The following is a 26,592-nucleotide window of genomic DNA, read 5'->3' as shown; positions in this document are numbered from 1 at the left end:
GTATTCTGGAATAAGCAGATATCAGAAAGCCAAAGAAGGTGTTGGTATCATCCTAAATGAAGCAATGAGCTCTAAAGTTATATTCTAGGAAACTGTAAGCACCAGAATTATAATGGAGGAGAGAGTCTCATGCAGAGGTGCCAAACTTTGAAGTGGGTTATCAGTAATCCCCACACCCACCTTCAGAAAATTTTTGAGTTAAATCCAAAGCATGCTACTCCCTTCTCAATAATGACACCTCGTTTGCCCTTCCTGACAGCAATCTATTCTTAAGTAAAGTAATTCTTATTACACAATACAATTTGCACATTACTAGTTCGGTCAAAAACATTCATTGCAACTTGTTTTGTTCCCAGTAGCTACTTTTCAATGTAGGTTTCTTTTGAAGCATCCTTTCCCGTGTCATGACATTTTTGTCCCTTGAACCATAAGCCATTTTGCGCTTAATATCGATCTGAAGGGTCTGGTTTTTCATATCAACACTGATAACTCTTCCATTGGGAGAGTTTCTATCAGGTACACTTAATGCTGCAAATGCAACATTATTTAGAACATTACTGGAGCTCCTTCATTCACAAAGAATTTCACAATGCTCACGATTAACAAAAGGAAGTAACGATCGAATGAGTATCGTTGCCAACTCTCAGCACTGAAACGATGAAGATTGAGCAGTAATACTCGAAGGGATTAGACATTTCTCCTTCTTCCCTTTCTTTCATAGATTTTTTTGTGATAATGCCACTTTTACGTAATAATTTCCCCTTTGACCATAATGCCGTAACAGTGAGGTTAAATTCGTAATAATTACAGACAATCCGTAATTGTTGCCACCTCTGCTCATGGATCCAGATATATGCTCTCACTGAAGATAAGAACTCAAAGAAAATAACTTCTCTATTACACTTTGCAGAACATCACAGACAAAGCAAGAGACAATGATGACCACAACATAGTAATGGGAGACTGGAATACCCCCAGATCAGTAATAATGCAGCAGTTGGTTTTGGCTGTATGGGAAATCATGGAGTTGAAGGAGGTACACACACAAGAACGGTAATAGAATGATAGAATTCTGCATCGATAACCAGCTATTGATTGGAAACACTTTCTCTCCACACAAAATTATATCCTTTTACAAAGTGCTTTACATTGCACCGACACAGATAGGTCTTATGGCGACGATGGGACAGGAGAGGGTTAGAAGTGTGAAGGAAGCGGCCGTGGCTTTATTTAAGGTACAGCCCCAACATTTGCCTGGTGTGAAAATGGGAAACCACGGAAAACCATCTTCATGGCGGCGGGGGCTCGAACCCACTATCTCCCGAATACTGGATGCTCACCGTACTTAAGCGACTGCAGCTATCGAGCTCGGTAAAAAAAAGACATCTGCTGCATATGAAAGAGGAGAATGCAGTGCAATAGATTAAGTTACTTCACGTATACATCATCTGTACATAATGCTATAAAAGAAGTGTGGGTATTTCACAGTGCAGAACTCAGTACACAGCACAAATTACTGGTGATGAAGATGCAGTTCAGGACACCAAAGGTGGAAAAACTAAAGAAGTACTCTAGAATAAATGCTGACAAGTTAAGGAATGAGGAAAAGAGAAAACTGTACATGGCTGAAGTAAATAATTGACTGGAATTGGCAGAAAGATGGCAGAATGAACAATGTAGAGGCAGTGTGGAAAGTATTTAAAGAAACCATATTACAAACACCTGATGAAGTCTGTGGTATGAGAGTGATGGTAATGGTATTGAAAAATGAACAAGATGGTGGAATGAAACTGCTAAAGAAGGCTTAAAAAGAAGAAAAATCCTTCCAAGAAACACTATCCTATCAAGAGACATGAGAATTGGGAGGCAGCACAATTTTACCACCAGGTAAGACACCTGCTGTGGGATGAGCAAATACCCATGAAAACAAAAATGACATTGTACAAGTCCTATTATACACCAATTCTTACATACAGTCTCGAAACCACAACACTGACCAATAGAGATAATTCCAAACTTCAGGCAGCTGAAATGAAATTCCTACGCACTATGATCCAGAAAACCAGGAAAGACAAGATTAGGAATGAGAAAATTAGAGAAGAAGTAGGAATAGATGATTCTCTCCTCAATAAGATTCAGATATCAAGACTGAAATGGTCTGGCCACATGAAGAGGATGCCAGTAAACAGAACTGCAAGGAAGGAATTTGACAGAAAGGTAGAAGGAAGATGACCCAAGGGAAGGCCACGAAGGAAATGGATAGATTTAGTTAAGAGCGATGTACTGCTGAGAGGTCATGATTGGGACAAGTTGGTGGAGGAAGAATGGTACAAGGACAGGATGAGATGGAGGAGGCTCATATACCACACCCGGGAAAGTGGAGATGGTTTAGGATGATGATGATGATGTGGAGGCAAGAAATGAAGCCAAGAGCGTTGTAGGAGGCAACGAAAGCAGCACGGGAAGAATTTGGAAATGAAATAGACAAAGACTTCAGAGGTAATAACAAGGATTCTGGACTCTGATGAGAAACATTAGACGGAAACAAGAAAAGTAAGTAAGAAACGTTGAAACAATGTATGAGAAGTTAGTTATTAACTCGTGGTCACTCGCATTGTGAGCACGGCGCTCACCTCCATAGTATACTGCTTTTTGTTGGAAATTTACAAGACCTGTACTTCTGAAATTCCCTATACCTTTCAAACAAATTATTAGGAAGGGGATGTGTCAATCATTTCTATTATCTTTGAAAACCAAGACCCTCAATCCATTATTAACCATGGCAATAAGCGGTGCGCTCAATAGCGAGTAACAGTGCTACTCATGTTGCGCGCATTGTAATAAGTCAAGGTTTGTCTTATGCTTGTGTTTAATGCTAAATGTGCTTACTGTGACTGTTGTTAGTGAATTTATACAAGTTATAATGGCATCCACTGATCAGATACCTTTGAGTTTGGGTGAAACGATGGAGGAAGTAGATTTAAACAACGGATGTGATGGTAATGAAACAAATGAGGTTTACGAAAGTGATCATAGCTCTGAAACAGAAAGTCTACAAGTTCTAAGGAAGAAGAGGCAATTATATTAAATGAAGGCTGTATTCCATTCGTTTTAGAAAAGGATGGAATTACCAACAGGGGCTACATGGTCCCGCTATAAATTATCAAACCCAGAAACAAAAGCTGAAAGCAACAGGAGTGACGACTGAATGTGTAAAACTTGTCTTTCCTATTATGCAGGATTATATGTTTGCATTATTTAGTTCATACTAAGCATGCTCCTCCTATCTCAAATTTGTTGAAATTTAAGCATTTGTGTCCCTAAATAAATTGTTTGTCTACCCCTTAGTCCCGTTTTTTGATATGGGGTCAGGAATGAGGCGAGATTAATTTATGTCACTTGTTTTACTGCTGAATGCCCTCCCTGATGCCAACCCCTGTTGAGGAGCTAATGAAGATGGAGATGGTGAATTGAAAGGGTGAGTAGGTGGAAGGAATAGGCTGTGGCCTATGAATAGAAACTGTCCCTGCATTCGCCTAGATGCGTAAACAGGAAACCATTAAAAAAAATTCTCAGGACATCCGACGGTGGAGTACGAACTCATGCGTCTTCTGAATGCAGAGGTTGGCTCCATAGTACTCTGCTCAACCATGTCTATAAATAAATAAATAAATAAATAAATAAATAAATAAATAAATAAATAAATAAATAAATAAATAAATAAATAAATGTCTCAAATTGACGTATTAAGAATAATTCAAACTTTATATGAGCACATTGTGTGTGTGTTGGGTATTCAGCCCGAAGGCTGGCTTGATCCTTCACAGCTACACTAAAAGCTATCATAGATAGCCTAGGCGTCACTGAAGAGGCCAAGGTCAATCTAGGAAGGTCTGGTCACGCTACCACAATCCTTTGCAGTGGCGGCCATATTGGGTCTTAAACATCGTTATGTGGGCGTGCCTGACATGATGATGCGAATTATTACTTGTATTTTGAAGGAAAATGGGATAATGTGTCGCACCAAATTGTCAAAATAAGACAACTGACGGAATTAGACCTTTTCGCTTCCCTAGAGATAAGCAATGGATAGCTCAGTGGGTACAGAACTGTAGGCGTGATAAATGGCTACCTACAGATAATTCTGTCTTGTGCAAGAAGTTATAAATTCTTATTATTCCTGAAGAATAATATGGTTATATGAACGATGTTTTATATTTATGGGTCTAATTATGTATTTGGTATTTCTAATGTTATAAGTAAGTGGAAATTAATGAAAGCTTACTTGGAGTGCATCTCAGAGGAGGGATGTGTTCATTGCGATGCCCAGGAACCCACCATCCCGTCCCAAGAAGTAAATTTACTTTTATAACATAATGAAGAATAATACACGCTCCCAAGTTAGGAGCTCCTGAGGCCCCTTTCAGTCACCTCTTATGACAGGAAGGAGATACCGTGGGTGTTATTCTACTGCCCCCACCTACAAGGGGAAATCTATTCTGGGTTTTGACCATGAGGCCCTTAGCTGAGTCTTGAAATTGCTTTCACTTACGTGTGTCAGGCTCTCACTTTCATCTATCCTATCGAACTTCCCCTGGTCAACACTTGTTCTTTTCCAACCGCGGCGGCATTAGCGCATTCGAGGCGTAGAAAGTTTTTCATTTCCACGCACTTTGTGGTCTTCATCTTTCTTTGGCTGATACCTTCATTTTTTGAGGTGTTGAACCCCTTTGTTTTCTTCTGATTAGTGATTGCCCAGTTGTACTTCCTTTTAAAACAATCAGCACCACCACCACTTTGTACTATATAGCTGCATAGGTTATCAATAAACTAGTTAAGAGTAGTTAGGAACATCACTCATGTTGCATATGTGCAGAGTATTTTTGCCTTAGAACACAAAGAAATGACCATATGAATGGATAACAATAGTTACCATACATAATTGAATGCACTCAACTCAAGAGGCGTTCAGTGTTTGTCAACATATTGGGGTAACCTTTTAGAAACGCAGTATTGGTAATTACTTTCTTAATAAAGAAAACGCTGAAGTTAATTTACTACAACTGCCTTTTAGCACTTTAAGTACAGTACTTCAAGTTCAGTATTTCATGTACTGGTAATCATAATATGACACATGTACTGTACAGATTTCTATGTTCTGTCAATAAGATTATGTATTTAACAGATGATATTAGTAAGAAACACAGTAAGACCAAGTTGTAAGGAAGTAAAAGAGTAGGACATAAGCTTTTATGTTTATTCATGTTTCAAAAAAAAAAAAAATTCAATCTATGTTAATTATCTTCCTATTCAAATATCTGTGATTGAATTCAAGTCATTTAAGTGTTATACAGTTATATATACATGAACAGTAGATGCCCAATTAAATTCTATATGAAAAATAGTTGATATATTGTTTTTATTTCAATGTACGGTACCGAAATTCTCTAAATTCCAATACACTTGCCTTTGGTTACGCTCGCTTAAAGACCCAATATGGTGGCTCCATAAGTAGCATTCGTGACTTGACCTCCCTAGACAGACCTTGAAGAGGCATACTATGGAAATGAGGAGTGAGGTAGTTTCCCGTTGCTTTCCTCACTGTGGCCTTTAAAGATAAAGGTGAGCACTGCGCTCACTAGCGGGTAACAGCACACATAAAGACCTAGCGAGTAATGCTAGGTTAAAACAGAGGAAGTTCTCAAAGCCTGGGAGGATTTTTTTTTTTTTTTTTGCTATTTGTTTTACATTGCACCGACATAGATAGGTCTTATGGCGACGCTGGGATAGGAAAGGCCTAGGAATAGGAAGGAAGCGGCTTTGGCCTTAAATAAGGTACAGCCCCAGCATTTGCCTGGTGTGAAAATGGGAAACCACGGAAAACTATCTTCAGGGCTGCCGACAGTGGGGTTCGAACCCACTATCTCCCGAATAGTGGATAATGGCCGCACTTAAGCGACTGCAGCTATCGAGCTCGGTAGGGAGGATTATTATACGGAAGTATTTAAAAATGGAAAAATCGACTTTTCAGATAATAACCATGCAAGATCTGAAGAAAGGTGATAATATTACAGAAGCTGAAGTAGCAGAAGCTGTGTAATGTATGAGAATGTGGAAACCACATGTGCTGATGATGTTAACTCAAGAAATGATCAAATATGGTGGAGTGAAGATCTTGAAATGACTAAGATCTTTGCTTCAATTAACTTGGAAAGAGGAGGAAATATCAAGTGAATGGAAGCATAATATCATTATACAAGAAGGGAAGCACAACTAACTGCCAGAACTATCATGCTGTATGCCTCTCCTGTGTAGCATTGAAACTGTACAGGGTGGGCGAGAAGTCCCCATACCCCCGTAACTGTTTAGTATCAAATGTTATTTTTGCAGTTTGGTAGCTACAGGGTGGTGCACGAACAGTTGACACATTTGAAAAGCAAATATAAAATGCAACTTATGTACTATGTTGTTAAAATTTCGCGCATGCCTTCCCTGTTTCATGGAAATATCTGAAGAGGTGACACTGCTGCTTTGTCTCCAAATGCCTGCATTCCAGTGAGCTTTCTGCCATGGCCGACCACGGCCAACTCTCCGTTCAGCAGCAGGCCAAAAAAGTTATCTGATTTTGAGTATCAAAAAGTGTTACGGTGACACAAAAGAAATTTTGTGTTGTATTTCAGACTAGGTGGGCACCAGCAAGGAACACCACCCTTCGCTTATACAGAAACTTTGAAGGACAAGGCAGTGCGAAAGAAGAAAAGTGACCATGTGCACCAACAGCTCAATCTCCTGAGGGTCGCCATGCAGCGCAGTCCACACGAGTCAACACGGGGGCTTCAAGAGAGGGTGGAATATTGCGCCATTCAGTTCAAAGAATGTTACACGGTGACCTCCAATTGTACCCGTACAAAATGTCTGTGCTACACAAGCTAACAGCACTTCACAGGCAGAAGTTTTTGCAGTACGCCTTATGGACTCAGGATAAAGATGAAATACTGTTTAACACTTGGTTCTCTGATGAAGCCTATTTTCATCTCAAAGGGGCAGTTAATTTTTTAAAAAATGTGCGGTTTTGGGCTACAGAAAACCAGACATTATTCAGGGAAAAACATGTATGGGGAAAAAGTGAATCTGTGGGTAGCTCTGTCAAGTCATGTGTTAATTGGACAATTTTTCTTCAGTCAGACAGTTAATGCACAGCGATACAAGGGCATGCTGCAGAATGAATTCATGCCTCGAATTCTCATGTACCTATTCCTACGCTGTGGTTTATGCAAGATGGTGCAACACATCATACATCTAACGATGTTCTTGAGTTTTTAAGGGGAGTATGTGTTGATCGTGTAATGTCTCATCGTTACCCACAGTACAACAATTATGGTGGATTCTACTGGCCTCCTTAAAGCCCAGATTTAAATGCTTGTGAATTCTTTTTATGGGGCTATTTGAAAGAAAAACTCTTTGCTTCAAGACCTGAAAGCCGCATGGAAATGCGTGGTCGGTTTGTGCAGCTCTCCAGTGAAATTCACAAAGACCTGTGCCACAAAGTCGTCAGAAACATGCGTACTCGTCTCGAAGAGGTTATCCGCCAAAGTGGAGGCCAAATTGAACATGTCATATTGTGCAATGTATTTCCAGGTTCCAGGCTGCCTGTGTCAAAAATTTCATTAGTGTTCTGTGAAAAATAAACTTATTCTAAAAATAAATGTGTCAACTATTCGTGCGCCACCCTGTATATTACGTCTGTTATTTTTGCAGGTTAATAGTTATACTACTTCCTATTAATTGTGGGAATCAAGTGTTGGAATACATATTGATGCAGCCGAGTATTAGTTTGAAGCCATGGTAGATGTGAACGGTAAGAGTTACACTAGTGAAGAGGGGTTAGTGGCAAATGTACGGGTGCACGAACACAACACACAGGGCAGAAAATGGGATAGATTTTGGGAGCATTCCAGGATCGATTTAATAAGTTCCACCGCGAAAAGCAACACTTATCGATTGGGACAGACATGCTTTTGCCTCAGGCAGTGTTAAAGACAGACCGCGGAGTGGAAGGAAGAAGACACAAGAAGAAACGTGCTGGAGTCTGTGCTTCGATTGAACAATCTCCTATGAAGTCAACTCGTAAGCGTACTTTGGAACTTGGTATACCGCGAACAACAAGCGAGATTACTTTAAAAAGAACCTTAAGTTCAGAACTTTTCGACCGACGTTCGTAAACTAGTTATCAGATAGAGCCCGGAATTAGCATGTTTTAGCATGTTGTCATGTAGGCCAACGGGAATCCTCATTACAGAGTTGAGTTGGAAAGGAACCCGCCTCACGTAATGATATGGGCAGCGATGACATCACAACATCTGCTTGGACCGTACTTTTTGAAGGGACTATGAATAGCGCATATTATTTATATGTTACAAAATGGTTAATACCCCAGCTTGAGGAAAGGGGCCTCTCAAAACGCATATGGTTGCAGCAAGGCAGAGCCCCTGCTCACTACGCTCTTGCAGTGTGCGAGTTCCTAAAAGAACATTTCCCAGGTCATGGTTCACTAGCAACACAAGCTCCCTTGAAATTGCCACCAAGAAGTCCTGACCTCACCACACTTGACAACTCATTATGAGGAGTCATTAAAGTGTATGTATCTGCATGTCATTATGCTACAAACGAAGAACTGCACAACGCTGTTGAGGATGCATTTCAGCTTATAACGCTGGACACGCTCAGAAATATGTCAACAAGAACATGGAGGCTTATAGAATTGTGTTTACAGCATGAGGAGGATATTCAGATAAATTGGACACCTAATACGAAAGTAACATAACCTTAAATAACATTTGATACTGAACCCTTACAGGGGTACGGGGACTTCTCGCCCACTCTGTACACAAGGATTATTGAAAAGAATCTACAACAACATGTTAAACAAGAATTAGAGGAAGAACAAGCTGCTTTTAGAACTGGGTGACAAACTCAAGATCATATCAGTTCATTTTTGAATGTTGGCTGAGAAAATGAACAGCCATGGAAAGGATGTATACTTAGCATTCTAAGATCTAACTGCAACATTTGATTCTGTGCCTAAGAAAGAGGTGCGGAAAGCCCTTCAGAACCTTCAAGTTTGAGATAAGATCTTTAACGTTTTTGAAATGGTCAGGATTAATGGACAGAAAAATGAAACCTCCAGGAAGGAAAAGGGCACGAAACAAGGAGAAAGCCTAAGTCCTCTGTTATTTAACATCTTAATGGACCAAGTAATAAACCAATGTAAAAGAAGAACAAAGAAATTTAAAGTGGGCAACTGGCAGTTATGCCCTGTGTACCTGTAGAGCTTGGTTGGTGCAGATGACATTGTATTAATTAACAGCAATCCCAAAGGTGTACAAGAGGCAGTAATTGAGTGGGCAAGTACAGCTGAAGAATGAGGTTATTACCTCTAAGAGCAAAGTGATGAAGGTTTGAGGCAAAGAAGACATCAACATCAACTGAGAGGTAGAACAACTGGAGCAAGTCGGTTCTTACAACTATATGGTCACAGTAATTTCTGAAGATGCTAAGACCAAACACAGAATCAATAGGCTCCTAACTTTCATCTATCCTGTCTGACCTCCCGTGGTCAACTTTTGTTCTTTTTCAACCTCAGTGGTATTAAAGAATTCAAGGCCTAGGGAGTCTTTCAATTTCATGCCCTTCGTGGCCCTTGTCCTCTTTTGTCTGGTACTTCATTTTCTGAAGTGTCTGATCCCTTCCATCTTCTCTCCACGATCCACTGTGGGTGGGGGACGCAGATGAAGATTACACCCACGGTATCCCCTGCCGGTCGTAAAAGATGACTAAAATGGGCAACCAAGGGATGATGTACTTAGAACCATGAGACTACCTGTAATTAGTTCCATTATGTGAGGAACACCACGGATCTGGGCACGGCTTGAGAGTAGTACCATCGTGAGCATTCTACCGAGGCGTGGGAGCAGGCGCTCGGTTGCACAGACAAGTATTTAGTGTGAGTAAGTGTCGAGCGCAGCACTCGAATGTGTTGGTTCCACTGTGTTCAGAATGGATCTGTGTTATCTAAGAGTAATACCAATATATGAGGAACACCATGGGTCTACGTTGCCTGTGATTTGTACCACTATGTGGTGATCACCATGGGTCTACATTGCCTGAGAGTAGTACCATTATATGAGGAACAACATGGATCTGTGTTGCCTGTGGGTGGTACATAATGTGTGATATACTCTGGGTCTACATTTCCTGTGGTTAGTACCGCTATGTGAGCGACACCATTAGTATACGTAGCCCATGACTAGTTCCACTATGTGAAGAACACTCCGGGAATACCAGCACCCGTGATTAGTCCCACCACGGGTCTGCATTGCTTGTGAGTAGTACCCTTACGTGCAAAACACCATGGATTTGTGATACCTACGAGTAGTATACCATGGGTCTACATTACCTGTGATTAGTACCACCATGAGTCTACGTTACCTTTGATTAGTACCACTACAGGAGAAACACCACAGTTCTGCTTTACCAGTGATTAGTACTATCATGAGGGGCTGGTGACCTGGATTTTGAACCCCTTTGGATTTTTTTTTTCTTTTTTTTTTGCTAGTGGCTTTACGTCACACCAACACAGATAGGTCTTATGGCAACGATTGGATAGGAAAGGCCTAGGAGTTGGAAGGAAGCGGCCGTGGCCTTAATTAAGGTACAGCCCCAGCCTTTGCCTGGTGTGAAAATGGGAAACCACGGGAAAACCATCTTCAGGGCTGCTGACAGGGGATTCGAACCCATCTCCCGGATGCAAGCTCACAGCTGCACACCTCTAACCGCATGGCCAACAGACTCGGTCCCTTTGGAACAAAAGCAACATCTCCAAAAATAAGAAATTGTGAATTAGATGCACTGATTGTTTAGAATTCATGGTCGCTTTTTTCATCTCATTCATTTTAGATTCTAGTCAGTGGATACATTTTGAAGTTTTAATTATTATATCATTTCGTTGCACTTCATACCATTAGGGGCCGATGACCTAGCCGTTAGGCCCCTTTAAACAACAAACATAATCATCATAGTCAATAACAGAGTTTGTTTCTCCGGGTGCTCCAGTTTTCCCTGTCACATTTCATTCCAGCAACACTCTCCAATATCATTTCATTTGTCATTCATTAATCTTCTTTTTTGCTTTAAGTCGCGCTGACACAGATAGGTCTTATGGCGATGATGGGATAGGAGAGGCCTAGGAAGTGGAAGGAAGCGGCCGTGGCCTTAATTAAGGTACAACCCCGGCATTTGCCTGGTGTGAAAATGGGAAACCACGGAAAACCATCTTCAGGGCTGCCGATAGTGGGGCTCGAGCATTCATTAATCATTGCCCCAGAGGAGTGCGACAGGCTTCGGCAGCCGGCACAATTCCTATCCTCGCCGCTAGATGGGGGCTTCATTCCAATCCTGACCCGGTCAAATGAGTGGAAACAAGCTGTGGATTTTCATACAAAGCCAATGTCATCTATTACCACCTGAGTCAAAGCTTGGTCAGCATATTTTTTTTTTGTACTTTCACAACTTGCTTTAAGACGCACCGACACAGATAGGTCTTATGGTGATGGGACAGGAAAAACCTAGGAGTGAGAAGGAAGCGGCAGTGGCCTTAATTAAGGTACGGCCTCAGTATTTGCCTGTTGAAAAAAATGGGAAACCACGGAAAACCATATTCAGGGCCGCTGACAATGGGGTTTGAATCCACTATTTCCCAAATACTGGAAACTGGCCGCACTTAAGCGCCTGCAGCTATTGAGCTCGGTGGTCAGCACGAAAGAAATGTCACAGAAGACCAAGTTACAAATCTATAAGACTGTGTTCCTTCCCACTTCATTAAATGGGTCAGAGACTTGGACTAGAGGAAAGAAGTATGACAGCAGAGTAACAAGCTAAGAAATGGAATACGTCCAGTGGCATGGTCACGTGTATTAACACGCTACAGCTATGGAGCAAAGCCCTGCATTCAGGAGATGCGTGGGTTCACACCCCCACCATCGGCTGTCCTAAGGGTTTTCTGTGGTTTTGCATTTTCACTTTCAGGCAAATGCCAGGACAGTTCCGTTTCATAGGCCACAGCCAATTCCTTCTATCTACTTAGGCCTACCCAATTTCATTCACCATCATTAATTTCATCTTCATTAGCTTCTCAACTGAGGTTGGCATCACGAAGGGCATCCGGTCATATAAATATTAGTAATGGGACATTCGATTCATTTGATTCCGTTCACACTAAATCGATACAGTGATCCGATTCACGGCACATTAGTCACCGCTCCTACTGCATCTGTATAGTATGTGCTGGTAAGACAGCAGCAACAGCATTCAGTGCTCGCACCTGCCATCTGGTCTTCATACTATGAACTCCCTTCTTAGAAAAAAATGCTAGTCACTCTAATACATCGAAGGTTTCTGGCGACGCAGGGTGGGAAAGGTTAGGATTAGGAAGGTAGCAGTCATGGCCTGAATTAAGGTACAGTCCCAGCATTTCCTGGTGTGAAAATGGAGAAACTATGGAAAACCATCTTAACGGCCGCCGACGGTGGGATTCAGACCCACCATCCCCCGAATGCAAGCGCATAGCTACACGATACTAACCGCACGACAACTCGCTCAGTCATTTTTGAAAGTATGTAATTTTCTATCAGCTGAGAATTTTTTTTAAATCATCATATTTTGTACAGGCTACCCGAGATGTACAGTAGCCCGCTGGTTTTCTGATTCAACATACTGTTGGTTAAGTTAATGCGTCTGTCCACGTATGATTGAAGTCTTGTGCAACGATGTGACATATCAAATGAGAGAATACTGAGCCGTTCTTCCCAATATAAAACAGGTACTTTGAGTGGTCATGAGCATGACTCATAGTCATTGGGCAGGCTAGAGTCGAGTTTGTCAAATGTCAACTAAGTTATAATACTAAGATTCATTAAACTAATGAATAGTATAACCTAATAGCTTACCTACTAACTAGCTACTTCAGAATTATGTTTTGACTACCTTTTTTAACACTGCAAATAAATCCATCTATTATTTAAACCTCCCTGTAAGAAGAGGACAGTGAATGCAAATGGGTATTATTTTCAAATGAGCTGAGCTCGAGAGTCCATTATAGCATACGATTCCATCAGTGTACCATGGCTCACTGCATGTCTCGCTGCAGCGGTAGCTCGGCTCTCCGCCAGTGTCCACTGAGCCGATAAGGAGCCGTGTGTATCTTGTGTCTCAGTGAGCCGCGCTCGTTCACGATTCTTTCAATGTGCCATGATTCACTGCCTCGCTGCAGCGGAAGCTCGGCTCCCCGTCAACGTCCAGTGAGTGCGCCACTCAGCACTGTCCGCTGGAAATAAGCTGAATCGTGTGCCGTGAGTTCGCCGTTCCTGTGAATCGATTCACTCGGACACTTGAATGAATCGATAACACTGCTTCGAATCATGCATTCAGTAGCCAACACTAATATGCCACATAAATTCATCTCATCCCTGACCCCTTATCAAGAAGCAGCATTAAGAGGTAGACAAACAACAGCTGCATAGAAAGGAGGGGGAGTGGGCTACCCCAGGTGTCAGCACTGAGGGAGGTAACAAAATAGCAAAAATTTGTGTTTTTCAAATAAAGAAAATTTGTAATGTAACAAAAATAAATTCAGCATGGGACTTATAAGCTTCAGTAATAATGCACAACGGGTCCAAAATCCAGGTCATTGGCCCCTCACAACAGCACCCATCGCTAGGAAAGTAGAACCATGCTATTCGTCATGTTGCGGTACTAATCAAAAGTAGCACATTGCGGCGCTATTTACAGGCAACGCAAACCTATGGCTTTCCTCACGTAAATGGACTAACCACAGGGACCCAAACTATCCTGTGGTATTCCTCACATAGTGGGAAGCAAGCATAGGCAGGGCAGAACCATGGTGTCGCTCATATAGGGGTACGAATCACAGGTACTGTAAGACCCTCATCCTGATTCACATACTTTCGCTACTAATCACAAACCTAGTGTGTACCTAACATAGTGGTACTACGCGCAAGTAACTGCGACCCATGGTGTTCGCTGCATGATGGTACTAATTACAAGTAGCCTCACGGTACTAATTTGATCATCCATTGGTCACCCCTTAGGGCAGGCAGAGAATACCGTGGGTGTATTCTTCGTCAGCGTCCCCCACCAACACGGAGTACTGAATGAATAAAGGATTTAACATTTCTGTATCACCATACACATAGCATATAATGAACAAAGCTACCTATTAGCTCTCTTTTAACAAGAGCAAGACGAGTAAACCGTGTTGTGACATTCCCACGCATTATTCAATTTCAAAGTTTTCCATAAGAAAACTTTGGATTATAAAGCAGTTACTCAATATTTTCCAAATGTACTTGCATATAGCCCTAGTCTTCACAAGGGGCTAAAATTTACACCATTCTGATATGAGTACCAGTAATATTAAAGTCTAATAATTATCATACAATACATTGTCTGTGATTCTTTCTCATATTTTATCTTGTTTTACTTACCTGGTGAGATATACGACGATCTTAAAAAATATTAGAAACAATCCATTATATGAAATGTCATTTCTTCACAGGGGAAGAGCCTAATGCCTGTTATTCACAATCAAATTTTTCTTTCAATTCAATACTCCACAAAGAAAGTTGTCAAATTTTAACATGGAAGAAAAGCAAACAGCAGCTGGGGGTTATCCTTAAAAAGTTAGGAAACACGAAAAAAACCATAATTTACATGGTAAAAATATTAATGTAGTCATCTTGAAATAAATTTTGCCATAGCATAACTTGCAGAGGTTATGTTTTATTGCATTTACACGCATTAATTGAATAAAAATGATAGCAATGGACATGGACATTCATATCTTATTAAGTGAAAACATATTTCGAATTCCATAATAAAAATACTATACGAAGATGGTCAAAAATCGATCATTTCTGACAGTGTTTACTTACAGGTTATTGAACTGTAATAAATATAAAAGTTGTCCACTTCTTTGAGATACTTCTCTTGCAATCTCCTCGTACGCTCCCGTTTTATTAATTTTACTGTGGTACTCTACGGAGTCCACTTAATATAGGCAGGGATGTACCTCATACTTAGCAATTAAAAGACACACACAACATCCCTCGGTCATGACGATGCCGGGACGAAACCATTTGTTGTTTTGATTCCCGGAAATCCCAATATGTCAAAGACTTGGTAATTCTTTGATTGATTAGGACATATTCTAATTCACTCTCAAGAATTCTGAAGACTTCTCAAGACTTGTCCAGTACTGAAAGCAATTTGACAAGTAAACTTGTGAAGACCTGAAACAGTCTTGAATTTGACAAACATTTCACCGTGTACTACAGGCTTAACCTCATATATGCTTATTATTCAGGCACCTAACAAATTCGGTTCCAAAAGTAATAAATGTACTTCCACACTTACACCAAACACCACTTCCAAATGATATAAAACACCGAATTTTTACCGCATTAGCATTTGTTTTATTTCTTTCTCGCTTCTTCTTCTTCCTCTTCATACAAATGTTGTGTTGGGCTCTTTGTGAGTTATTATTATTAGAAAAGCCCACGAATGTGCATTAAAAAAGTTATTGATATTGACCGTTTTAGTCTTTGCTATAATCGCATAGATATTTGTTGTTGTTTTTACATCTTGTGTTGTCTTGTCTAGGTTATTTAATGGGCTCCGCTTGGGAGCGGTATACCCAGCCACGTATCTTAAAAACAAGCCAAAAGATAGAGGATGCGGAAACGTCCTCGAATATTCCTCATGTCTCTTTCCTACACAACCTCTCCAATTACACCAAGGTTCTTAAACAGTACTAAAGGTTGGGCCCAACGCGAGCCGAGCTGCTATTGGTTAACGAAATGACGTCACAATAGGAGCAAAGCAGCGGAGCACAGAGCGCGCAAATCAGTAGGAATCTCATATCAGCAAATATTACAGTTTCTCAGAACTAATTGCAGACCAGACATAAAGATTACTGCTGTTATAAGATTGAGAAAGAGTCAACGAGCTAGAATAACATAGAGAGGCGGAAGCGCTGCCTGGGTGAAGCTAATAGAACGAAAGTCCGCCATGTTTCCTGTTGTCACACAAGCAAGGGGGCATGGCCTTTAAATGACGAAAAGTGTAGAAAATACGCATTTTAGAATCACTGGGGGAGAATTAAAGACCGTTGCCGATAGTTTGAAGCATTAAAGCGAATACCGCCACTTCATCATATTGCGGCACGATCAGTTGATTGTAGGGTAGTTCGAAATCATCGCACAGTGACATACGAATAGGCCTCGAAATCGGAACAAGAGCGTTACCCTGCTTGGCTGTTGTGGTTAAGCGTAAATTAGAATAAAAACGATGGACATAAATATCATAGGGACATACAATAGGTTAGAACCTCATTCTGTTCATATTTTTAAAATTATTGCATCCTCATGAGTACTGTGTTCCTTTCTTAATCTGTTGGTTTTTCCCACGGACTCAGCGACGGATTCCACCTCTACCACCTCAAGGAGAGTATTCTGGAGCGTGAGACATTGGGTCGGGGGATACAAATGTGAGGGAGGGCCGCACCTGCTATGCTGAACAAGGGCCTTGTGGGGGGGAGAAGGAAGCGGACGTGGCCTTAAGTTAGGTACCATCCCGGCATTTGCCTGGATGAGAAGTGGGAAACCACGGAAAATCACTTCGAGGATGGCTGAGGTGGGAGTCGAACCCACTTCTACTCAGCTGACCTCCCCAGGCTGATAGAATCCCGTTCCAGCCCTCGTGCACCTTTTCAAATTTCGTGGCGGAGCCGGGAATCGAACCCGGGCTTCCAGGCGTGGCAGCTGCTCACGCTAACCAGTACACCACAGAGGCGGCCCATGAATACTTTACCACAACAATCGTTTAGTGTCATTATTTATTATAATATAGGGGGGATATCATGTTTCTCCCATTACCAAATCATACTGGGATTACTAGCTGAAAGGTAAGCTTGAAAGTTGTCCATTATGAAGTGTGACATAGTTTTAAAAACCAAGGCAACAGACATCTACAATAAAGGCTGTATACATTTCAAAAATAGCAGTAAAATACTGTATTTACCATACTTAGTGTACGTTTGAACGAAATAAGTGTTTTTTTTTTTTTGTGGTTACGTTTTCTTGGTTGTGGGCGCTCCATTTCCTTTATTTGTAAATGTGAATGAAAATTAAATACGGCTGGAAATGTACAGAACATAAGCAACTGAACTGAATGGGATACCATTTATCTCTTTTCGCCCTCACAACGCATTGTTCCGTTAATTCCTTGTTCTTTAAACGAAATCTGAAACAAACTTCGACAAATAATTACCGTGGCTATCCGTACTTTCGCTAAGTAAACAATAAAATGGATTTAATTACAAACAGAAATTACAAAAATGAATCTCGGCTATAATTCAGTAATACTTACTTAAAGTACGATATATCCTTGGTTTTATTACTCCGATTAGAACAACCATACGCTGAGCTTACGGCTGGCATTCTTGAAAGCGAGAATCTATTTTCACTTCTTAAAACTTAGGGAATTAAATTGGCATGCACGATCTCCCTGTCACCTCAACATATGCTCTCGCGCCAATTCGCTTTGTTTTGACAACCGTTAACATGGCTGCCCCTCATCAACTTGCTCCAAGCAAGGAGCGCTGATGACAGGCTTACAGCCCCTCTATGTTATTCTAGCTCGTTGGAAAGAGTACAGCATAGTAACTTTTCAGTATTTCCATTACGAATAAGGCGTAAATGTAACGTGACGGCACACTGACCAACGCTTGAAATTTATTAACATTTCCAAGTTCCTCTATTCAGTTTGAGGAGGGTTACGCGCTTTCAAATCTGTAAATATAAATATTTAGAGATATGAAATCTTTGTCATATTAAATCTTTACATCAAACATTCCGTGATGGAACTACCGTATGTTAATATACGATAATTATACTGGCTCACTTCCGCAGGTATCGAGTTTAAAGCTTAACACATTTTATAACAGCAGCAGAAGTAAGTTCATATTGGAAACCATGCATAGATAGTCCTGGAAAACCTACAACTTGTTTTCCAGTCTTTGGGCGGGTCAGGGATGTAATGAATGAACCATATATAGGCTATTACTACAATGGGGTCGCCACTCTCAAAGTGATTTATTAATTACTGATAAATGCTATGAAATGATAATGGAGAGTGTAGCTGGAATGAAAGATGACAGGGAAAACCGGAGTACCCGGAGAAAAACCTGTCCCGCCTCCGCTTTGACCAGCACAAATCTCACATGGAGTGACCGGGATTTGAACCACGGTATCCAGTGGTGAGAAGCCGACGCGCTGCCGTCTGAGCCACGGAGGCTCCGCATAGATAGTCTACTTTTTAAAAATTAAACAATAAGAAAGAACAGGAAAAACACTTCATTAGAATACAGTCCTACCTGTGAGATTAGATGTCATGAAGTGGTTGCTTTTGAAGATGAAATCCACTGTCGTGCCTTTCGCCGATGAGCTGCTATGGATTTTTCAGTTCTTGCCCGAATGTTCATTTGTCGTATACGTATAAATATTCTCGTTCTAACACACATTCTTAATATTTCTGGTGGTACAGTGGGGAATTTACTGCTAATTATTTGATACACTTTGCGTATAATATTAGGTATGCGTCACAGTTCAGCACGTCCGTGAGTGTCCCTGAAAATGTACTCAAATTCCTTTATTTGGTTTACCCCCCAGCGATTATATTTCTATCCATCCCACAGGGGCTGTACCAGAAGAAATGGAAAGCATTTCCCCAGTGGGACTTCGCATTGACCTGTCATATTTTCTTTCACGATCGGCGATGTACCGAAATCCCTCTGCTGAACAATCAGGTGTCGCTGTAGATTGCAGTGATTTCTTTTTTGCTTTACATCGCACCGACACAGATAGGTCTTATGGCGACGATGGGACAGGAAAGGCCTAGGAATGGGAAGGAAGCGTCCGTGGCTTTAATTAAGGTATTAAGGTACAGCCCTAGCATTTGCCTGGTGCGAAAATGGGAAACCACGGGAAACCATCTTCAGGGCTGCCGACAGTGGGGTTCGAACCCACTATCTCCCGAATACTGGATACTGGCCGCACTTAAGCGACTGCAGCTATCGAGCTCAGTCGGTGAATCATTAACGGCACAGTTTTCTATCGCAATGATACTGTACAATGAACACATAAATTTCACACCAGCTACTATTGCACTGTTCACGCAACTAAGGAAAAGAAAATAAGTGCACCTCACTGCACGAAACACAGCAACTCAACAGAGATCTCACAGAAACGAACTACGACACGCACACTACGCAAAATACAGTAGGCCGTTATATAATCCAACAGCAATATACGGAAAGAAATTACGTATAGTTATTACGTGGAAATCCTTTCTTTATAAGACAGACATATATAAACAACGAAATGAGATACACGTGCGGTTGTATGCTACACAGTCATGGTGCTCCTATGATGACGTCACGAGCAGGACGAGGGAAAACTAACATCTACTGCGCAACCAATCTGGGCCACCCGTACCAATACACCAAGGTTCTTAAACACTACTAAAGGTTGGGCCCAACGCGAAACGAGCTGCTATTGGTTAACGAAATGACGTCACAGTAGGAGCAAAGCAGCCGAGTCCAGAGCGCGCAAATCAGTAGGAATCTCATAGCACCAGCAAACATTACAGTCTCTCAGAACTAATTGCAGACCAGACATAAAGATTACTGCTTTTATACGAGTGAAAAAGAGTATAGCATAGTAAGTTTTCATTATTTCTATTACGAATAAGGCATAAATGTAATGTGATGGTGCACTGACCAACGCTTGAAATTTATTAACATTTCCAAGTTCCTCTATTTAGTTTGAGGAAGGTTACGCGTTCTCAAATCTGCAAACATAAATATTTAGAGATATGAAATGTTTGTAATATTAAATCTTGACAGCAGAACTTTCGTAATGGAACTACCGTATGTTAACATACGATATACTGATTTACTTCCACAGGTATCGAGTTTTAAGCTTAATGCATGTTATAAGAGCAGCAAAAGTAAGTTCATATTCGAAACCATGCATAGATATTCCTACTTTTTTAAATTAAAGAATAAGAAAGAACAGGAAAAACACTTAATTACAAAGCAGTCCTACCCGTGAGATCAGATGTCATGAAGTGGTTGCTTTTGAAGATGAAATCCACTGTCGTGCCTTTCGCCGATGAGCTGCTATGAATTTTTCAGTTCTTTCCCGAATGTTCATTAGTCGTATGCGTATAAATGTTCTCGTTCTAACATACATTTTTACTATTTCTTGTGGTACAGCGAGGATTTTACTGCTAATTATTTGACACACTTTGCGTATAATATTAGGTATGCGTCACAGTTTAGCGCCGGCCCCGTGGTGTAGGGGTAGCGTTCCTGCCTCTCGCCCGGGGGCACCGGGTTTGATTCCCGGCCAGGTAAGGGATTTTTCTCTCGACCTGAGGACTGGTTCGAGGTCCACTCAGCCTACGTGATTAGAATTGAGGTGCCCAGAATAACGACCGAGAGGATGCGTCGTGCTGACCACACGACCCCTCATAATCTGCAGGCCTTCGGGCTGAGCAGCGGTCGCTGGGCAGACCAAGGCCTTTCAAGGGCGTTAAGTGCCGTGTTTTTTTTTTTTTTTTGTCACAGTTCAGAACCTCCGTAAGTGTCCGTGAAAATTAACTCAAATTCCTTTATTTGGTTTACCATTCTTCCGATGGAACGAGTAGACCTCCCCGAGATAACCACTATTCATCCCACAAGGGCTGTACCAGAAGAAATGGAAAGCATTTCCCCCGTGGGACTTCCCATTGACCTGTCATATTTTCTTCCACGGAAGGCGATGTAGCCGGCGAGGTATCGAAATCCCTCTGCTGAACAATCAGGTGTCGCTGTAGATTGCGGTACGGTTTTCTGTCGCAATGATACTATGAACACAGAAATTTCATTCCAGCTACTATTACACTATTCACGCAACTAACGAAAAAAAAATAAGTGCACCTCACTGCACGAAACACGGCAACTTAACAGAGATTTCACAGAAACGAACTACGGCACACACACACACACACACACACACACACACACACACACACACACACACACACACACACACACACACACACACACACACACACACTACGCAAAATACAGTAGGACACTATATAAACCAACAGCAATTTACGAAAAGAAATTACGTATAGATATTACGTGGAAATCATTTCGTTATAAGACAGACAGCAATAAACAACGATATAAGATACACGTGCGGTTGTATCTACACAGTCACGGTGCTCCTGTGATGACGTCACGAGCAGGACGAGGGAAAACTAACATCTACTGCGCAACCAATCTGGGCCACCCGTGCCAATACACTAGTGTGTACTTCCGTTTCCCACTACCCTCAAATCTATCCTTTTTTGTAACAGAAACTTTGATTGGTGAAGTTTAAAACAACCCAGTGACTGGACGTAGTGCGCTGCGCAGAGTCCAAGAACAAACAAAAAAGAAGAAAGAAAAGAAGATGCGGAAACTTTAATGCTAAAGGTACGTTTGAATAGGGATGTATCACGCAAAACTTGCCCGCTAGGCTGCGTAATGGTAATACCCGGTATGCGCTTTCCGCTGCTCGATTGTTTTACATGAGACGTATATGGAGTATTCCTACATTTGCGATCATCGAAACGAAACTTTTGTTTTAACTGCATTAAAATGAAGTTACCATATTCTGCTAATGTTTTCAACAAGACGGGAAATGGTATAGGTGCAATGACGATTGTGGATTTGGAAGCAGAATTAAAGAAAAGGGGCGAAAAAGTATTCGGAAAAATGCAAGAGTTGATTGAAAGGTACCAGTAAGGAATAAATGCAGCAACTCCTTCTTTTAGTGTTTTTGTTAAGATTGAATTCTTAAGGTACAAATAGCATTTTGAAAACATTCCTAATACGGTATTTTTTCTTTTCTTTTCCGGTTATAGGCATACATAAGGCACGACATTGGAGCAGTGCCTGGGGCTACATCCACTGAACTTCATTTCCGTGTAGCGCACGAGTTTCAGGATCTTGTTTCGGACCATAAGACAAATACCGGTATAAAAATTTCAAATTTGGAAGTAATGAATTATTTCCTGTTCAGGAAGTCTGAAATTGATGGTGCTCCGGTGTCAAATTATAGGTCACTGTGTGATTCAGGGTACGTACCGCACACGCTGCTATGGCTGTTTTCCTCCTTCTATATCTTCTTGCTCTCGGAATTATTTCCAAGGTACCGGTGCCACACCATGAAAATATCGAAGGTACAGCGTTCTCCTTAAGCCTTCGTCTTTCGCCTAAAATTATTGAAATAGGTCATATTAACTTTAAAGAATGTACTACCTTATTACAAAATTATTTCTTAATTAGTACTAATTAGCTTACTTACCAGTTTCAGTAATGACATAATCTTCAACTGTAAAATATTTAGAGCAGACTTTGATATTAGGAGTCATATTTTTATTTCGTAGGTCCTGCCTAAGAATCGCATGCAACCATTTTTTACGGAAAGCATCTTGCTTAGGAAGTTGATGGTGTGAATACGGTCGACCTTGATTTTGGGACATTGGGACACAGCATTAGTCAGGCATCACAATTTTCTTGTCGTCTTTGTTGTCGTAACGATATATTAAATCTTTAACTTCAGCATTTAACGAGGTAACTTCCATTAAAAACACATACAAAAAAATGACGATCGACAAGCGCATACCGGGTACTACACGTGAGACATCTATCGATAGTGTTTCAGTACATCCCTATAGAGCAAAAAACCTACAAAACCTACACACAGGAAAACAAAACACAGGGACACAAGGTACTAGGCTTCACGCCAAAACGATTGGTACTTGGCGACTTCTACAAATCACGTATAAACCGGGTCAACACATAAGGAGTAGGGGAAGGGACATAAACTACAGGAATATTTTGTTGTCAAAAAGGAAATTGGATAGAGCAGCTACCGAAGATGGAGTGGGATCTAATATCCAACACGTCAATTTCGTGGGTAACGCGAATTGTTTTCGAAAACAAGGTTGTAACCATTTACGCCTGCTGACTTCTAATAACGGACACTGAAATAAAATATGATTAATCGTAGCCACCGACGTACGACAAGTGCATAGATTAGACTCTACCAATTTCATGCGAAATAAGTAATCCGGCGTACACATATGGTTAAGTCGCATACGAATAATAGTAGTAATCTGACGTCTAGTATAGGGGTGTTTCAGAAACCACGGAGAGCGCGGGACAGTCGGAAGTATAGAATACAAGTGTCGACCTATACGACACGCGGGATCACTCCATTTAGTCTGCCAAAGCAGGCGCATGTGTGAAAGACAACTACTCCAAAATTCCATGAACGGCAACATCAAATGATACACCACTCCCTGAACATGCGCGGCTGCCTGAGTTAAACGGTCCGCAAATTCGTTACCCGCTATGTTTGAATGACCCGGAATCCAGATTAAGGTAACTCGTTTGTCTCGTAGATGAAGATCCAAACATATTTTACGAATATTTTGAACGTACCAATGTGAGCGGGACTTGGGATTATGTATGGCGCGTAGTACACTCAATGAGTCAGAAAGCAATAATTGCTGCATTTAGCTGGGAATATTTAAAGTACAGTAGAGCTTGACGGATAGCGAAAGCTTCCGCCATAAATATAGCCTGAGGAATGACAAATTGTTTAGAAATGTTTAAATCGGGGGAGCAGAAAGCCGCCCCCACCCCAGTGGGGTGGAAAATTTTAGAACCATCAGTATAAAAGATTGGAGCGAATGAATGAACATCTGGAGACTGACTCCGATGGACATATTTTCTAGCACTTTGTGTCCAGGCCGGACCAACAATAGGGTCACTACCAGACGTAGGCAATATCATATCAGGAACGTGATAGTTAGCCTGGAAAGGGATAATGTAATGAACTGGGGACGGGCTACGCAAGATAGACGTACGAAGAGAACTAAATTGATGATAGGCCCATGCTAACGCTGGGTAACGGTGTAGCGGGGTACCTTGCTCTTGAAAGTATCGAACTAGAAAATCTAATTTAGGTAGCAGAGGATGAGAGTTTAAAGAGAACTTCTGTAGCAGAAGCTTGGTGGTGATAATTTTTCTCCTCAAGGTCAATGGAAATTCCGCCGCCTCGACTAGAGTTGCATTGTTGTGTGATGCTGGTAATACTCCTAAACACAGTTTAATAAACTGGCCCTGAATCGAATCTAATTTGGTAAGTTTTTGCTTAGCCGCCATGTCGAGAAACCCCGAGCCATATTCCAATGAGGAACGAATAATATTACGATATAAGAGAAGTAACGTAGTGGGATCAGCTCCCCAAGACCGCTGTAGTAATGCAAAAAAAGTGTTTTTTTGGGGGGGGGAGTAACTTGCCCACCAGGTAGTTAACCTGGGCGTGCCAAAGTAGTTTTCGGTCAAGGTAAATACCTAGATATTTGGTAGACGGGACTATCGGAATCGTGGCGCCTTGGAATCGGATTGGTGGGTGAGCCGTACGCCGAGCCCGGGAGAAAATCACCGCACGGCATTTATCTAAGGATACTTCAAAATTATGCGCCAGAAGCCACTGACCAAATTCTTTAAGGGTAATATTTAATGCCGAATAAATGTCGTCAAGTGACGGAAGGCTGAACTAGATTACCAGATCGTCGGCAAATTTACATCTTGTGATGTGATATATGTCACAGAACTGATCACACACAGCGAACACACATTTTACATTTGGGTCGTGATAAGACATATTTTTACATATTTTATGGTGGTACCCGTGTACTGCTAGTTTTATTAGCACATGTCTTTAGCTTCTAGTTGGCGTTCGTCCAATTTCGATCCAACATGGCATCTGTGCTGGAGAACTCTAGCGGAATTTCTTCTCTCTCCTTCCGCCTCTCCGCTAGGTGTGCTTCTACATTCTTTGTAGATGGCAGTTGTAGTTTTATCCTCAGTTCTTCAATAAGGAAGGGTTCCCGTGCTAGTTCGTATGTTAGGCGGGAACGCGTGTATTTTGAGACGCCCATTATGGTCTTTAGGAATTTTGCCTTAACTCCTTCTATGGTGGCCAGGTCTCTCTTTGTTAGTCTTTCCCATATAAAGTGGATTCCATAGGTGAGTATTGGTAGGATCTTTGTGTCAAATAGACGCATAGCTGTTTTTAAGGATAAATGCTGTAGATTATTGATGTCGTACATGGCTTTCATGGCTGCAACTGCTTTGTCTTTTATGTGTAGTCTGAACGTCCCTGTAGTTTGCAAGGTTATTCCCAGCAATTTGAATGAGTTTACTATTTCCACTTTGCCGTCTTCGTATTCTACGTTGTCGTTTGCTGCATTTCGTCCGCCTTTCCGAAAGACCATCTGTTGAGCTTTTGTCCAGTTTATTTTCAGACTGTTATTTCCTGCCCATTCAGCCAGCGCTGATAAGGCGTGTTGGAGCTCTTCCTTCTTTGTTGACCCTAGGACCATATCGTCTGCATATATGTAGATCACTGCATCCTCCGCTCTTTCTCTGATTGCTGTTGTTACATCCGCTGTGGCAATAATGAATAGTATGGGGCTGAGTGGATCACCTTGCAGCACTCCATTATTTTGGGTGATTTCCTTTGTTTAGTGGTCGCATCTTCTATGGTGATCTGGTTGTATGCCAGAATATTTCTTATTAGAGCTGTAAGGGGAGTATTTCCAATCATAGTCTGGAGTTTTGACATTAGTTTCTTCCTGTCTATTATGTCGAAGGCTTTTGTATAGTCTATGAAGACGGCATAAAATTGTCCTTTGTGAAGCCGTTGTGATTCTTCTATGTCATTGAGTAGGTTTTGAATTGCATGCAAGGTTCCTCTTTCTCTTCTAAATCCAAATTGCTCCTCTGGCATTTTAGGGTCTACTTCTTCAACTATCATGTTGGTTAGGATTCTTGTTAACAGCTTGAAGATATTGCTTTCTAGAGCGATTCCTCTGTATGAGTTTGGGTCGTTGGTTTCACCTTTCCCTTTATAGAGGGTTATAATTGTTTATTTTCTCCATTTATCGGGAATATTTCCTAATTATAGGCATTTATTAAACAGTTTGGACCATACTTCTGCTAGATACTGCACGGATTCTTTAAGGTGCTTATTATAAAACCCGTCCGGTCCAGCGGCTTTTTTGCATTTTGTAGCTTTGAGAGTGTCTAACACCTCTGCTTTGGTGATGGGAGGTATCGCTTCAAGCTGGTTGTTTTATTCAATTTCGTACGCCGCTTGTTTCCTTGCATTGTTAAGAATATGAGTGAAGTGCGTTTTCCAGGTTCCTATTTCTACGTTGCTAGGTCTTGATGATCTTCTGGGTCTGATGGCTACATATGAGTCCTTTATTACTTCTTCAGCTGTTTTTACACCTTCTTTCTCTATGTATTGAGTACGTTTTTGTTTTAGTAGGTTCTTGTAATAT

The 26,592-nt window shown here is 41.2% G+C and overlaps 1 protein-coding gene across 8 annotated transcripts in view; it reads right to left on the bottom strand.

Moving 5' to 3' along the window:
• DMAP1 (DNA methyltransferase 1 associated protein 1) overlaps positions 1-26,592 on the bottom strand; it is a 308,165-nt gene that overhangs the window by 189,369 nt on the left and 92,204 nt on the right. For 3 of the 8 annotated variants that reach the window (XR_010859253.2, XM_067140526.2, XM_067140533.2), the window contains exon 1: positions 15,490-15,856. The exons of 1 other annotated variant lie outside the window; for it this stretch is intronic. Coding sequence is in view for 2 of the 7 variants with exons in the window: in XM_067140526.2 (XP_066996627.2) it covers positions 15,490-15,583 (94 nt within the window). In the remaining 5 variants the exon portion in view is untranslated. Of the gene's footprint in view, positions 1-14,561; positions 14,663-15,008; positions 15,857-26,592 lie in introns of those variants that run through there. 4 more of the 8 variants (XM_067140529.2, XM_067140527.2, XM_067140532.2 and 1 more) reach the window with 4 other exon arrangements.

The sequence above is a fragment of the Anabrus simplex genome, chromosome 2 (genome assembly GCF_040414725.1).
Source record: "Anabrus simplex isolate iqAnaSimp1 chromosome 2, ASM4041472v1, whole genome shotgun sequence".
In the NCBI taxonomy this organism is placed as follows: Eukaryota; Metazoa; Arthropoda; class Insecta; order Orthoptera; family Tettigoniidae; genus Anabrus; species Anabrus simplex.
Note: the sequence above shows the minus strand (reverse complement) of the source record. Positions and strands in the feature narration are given on the sequence as shown.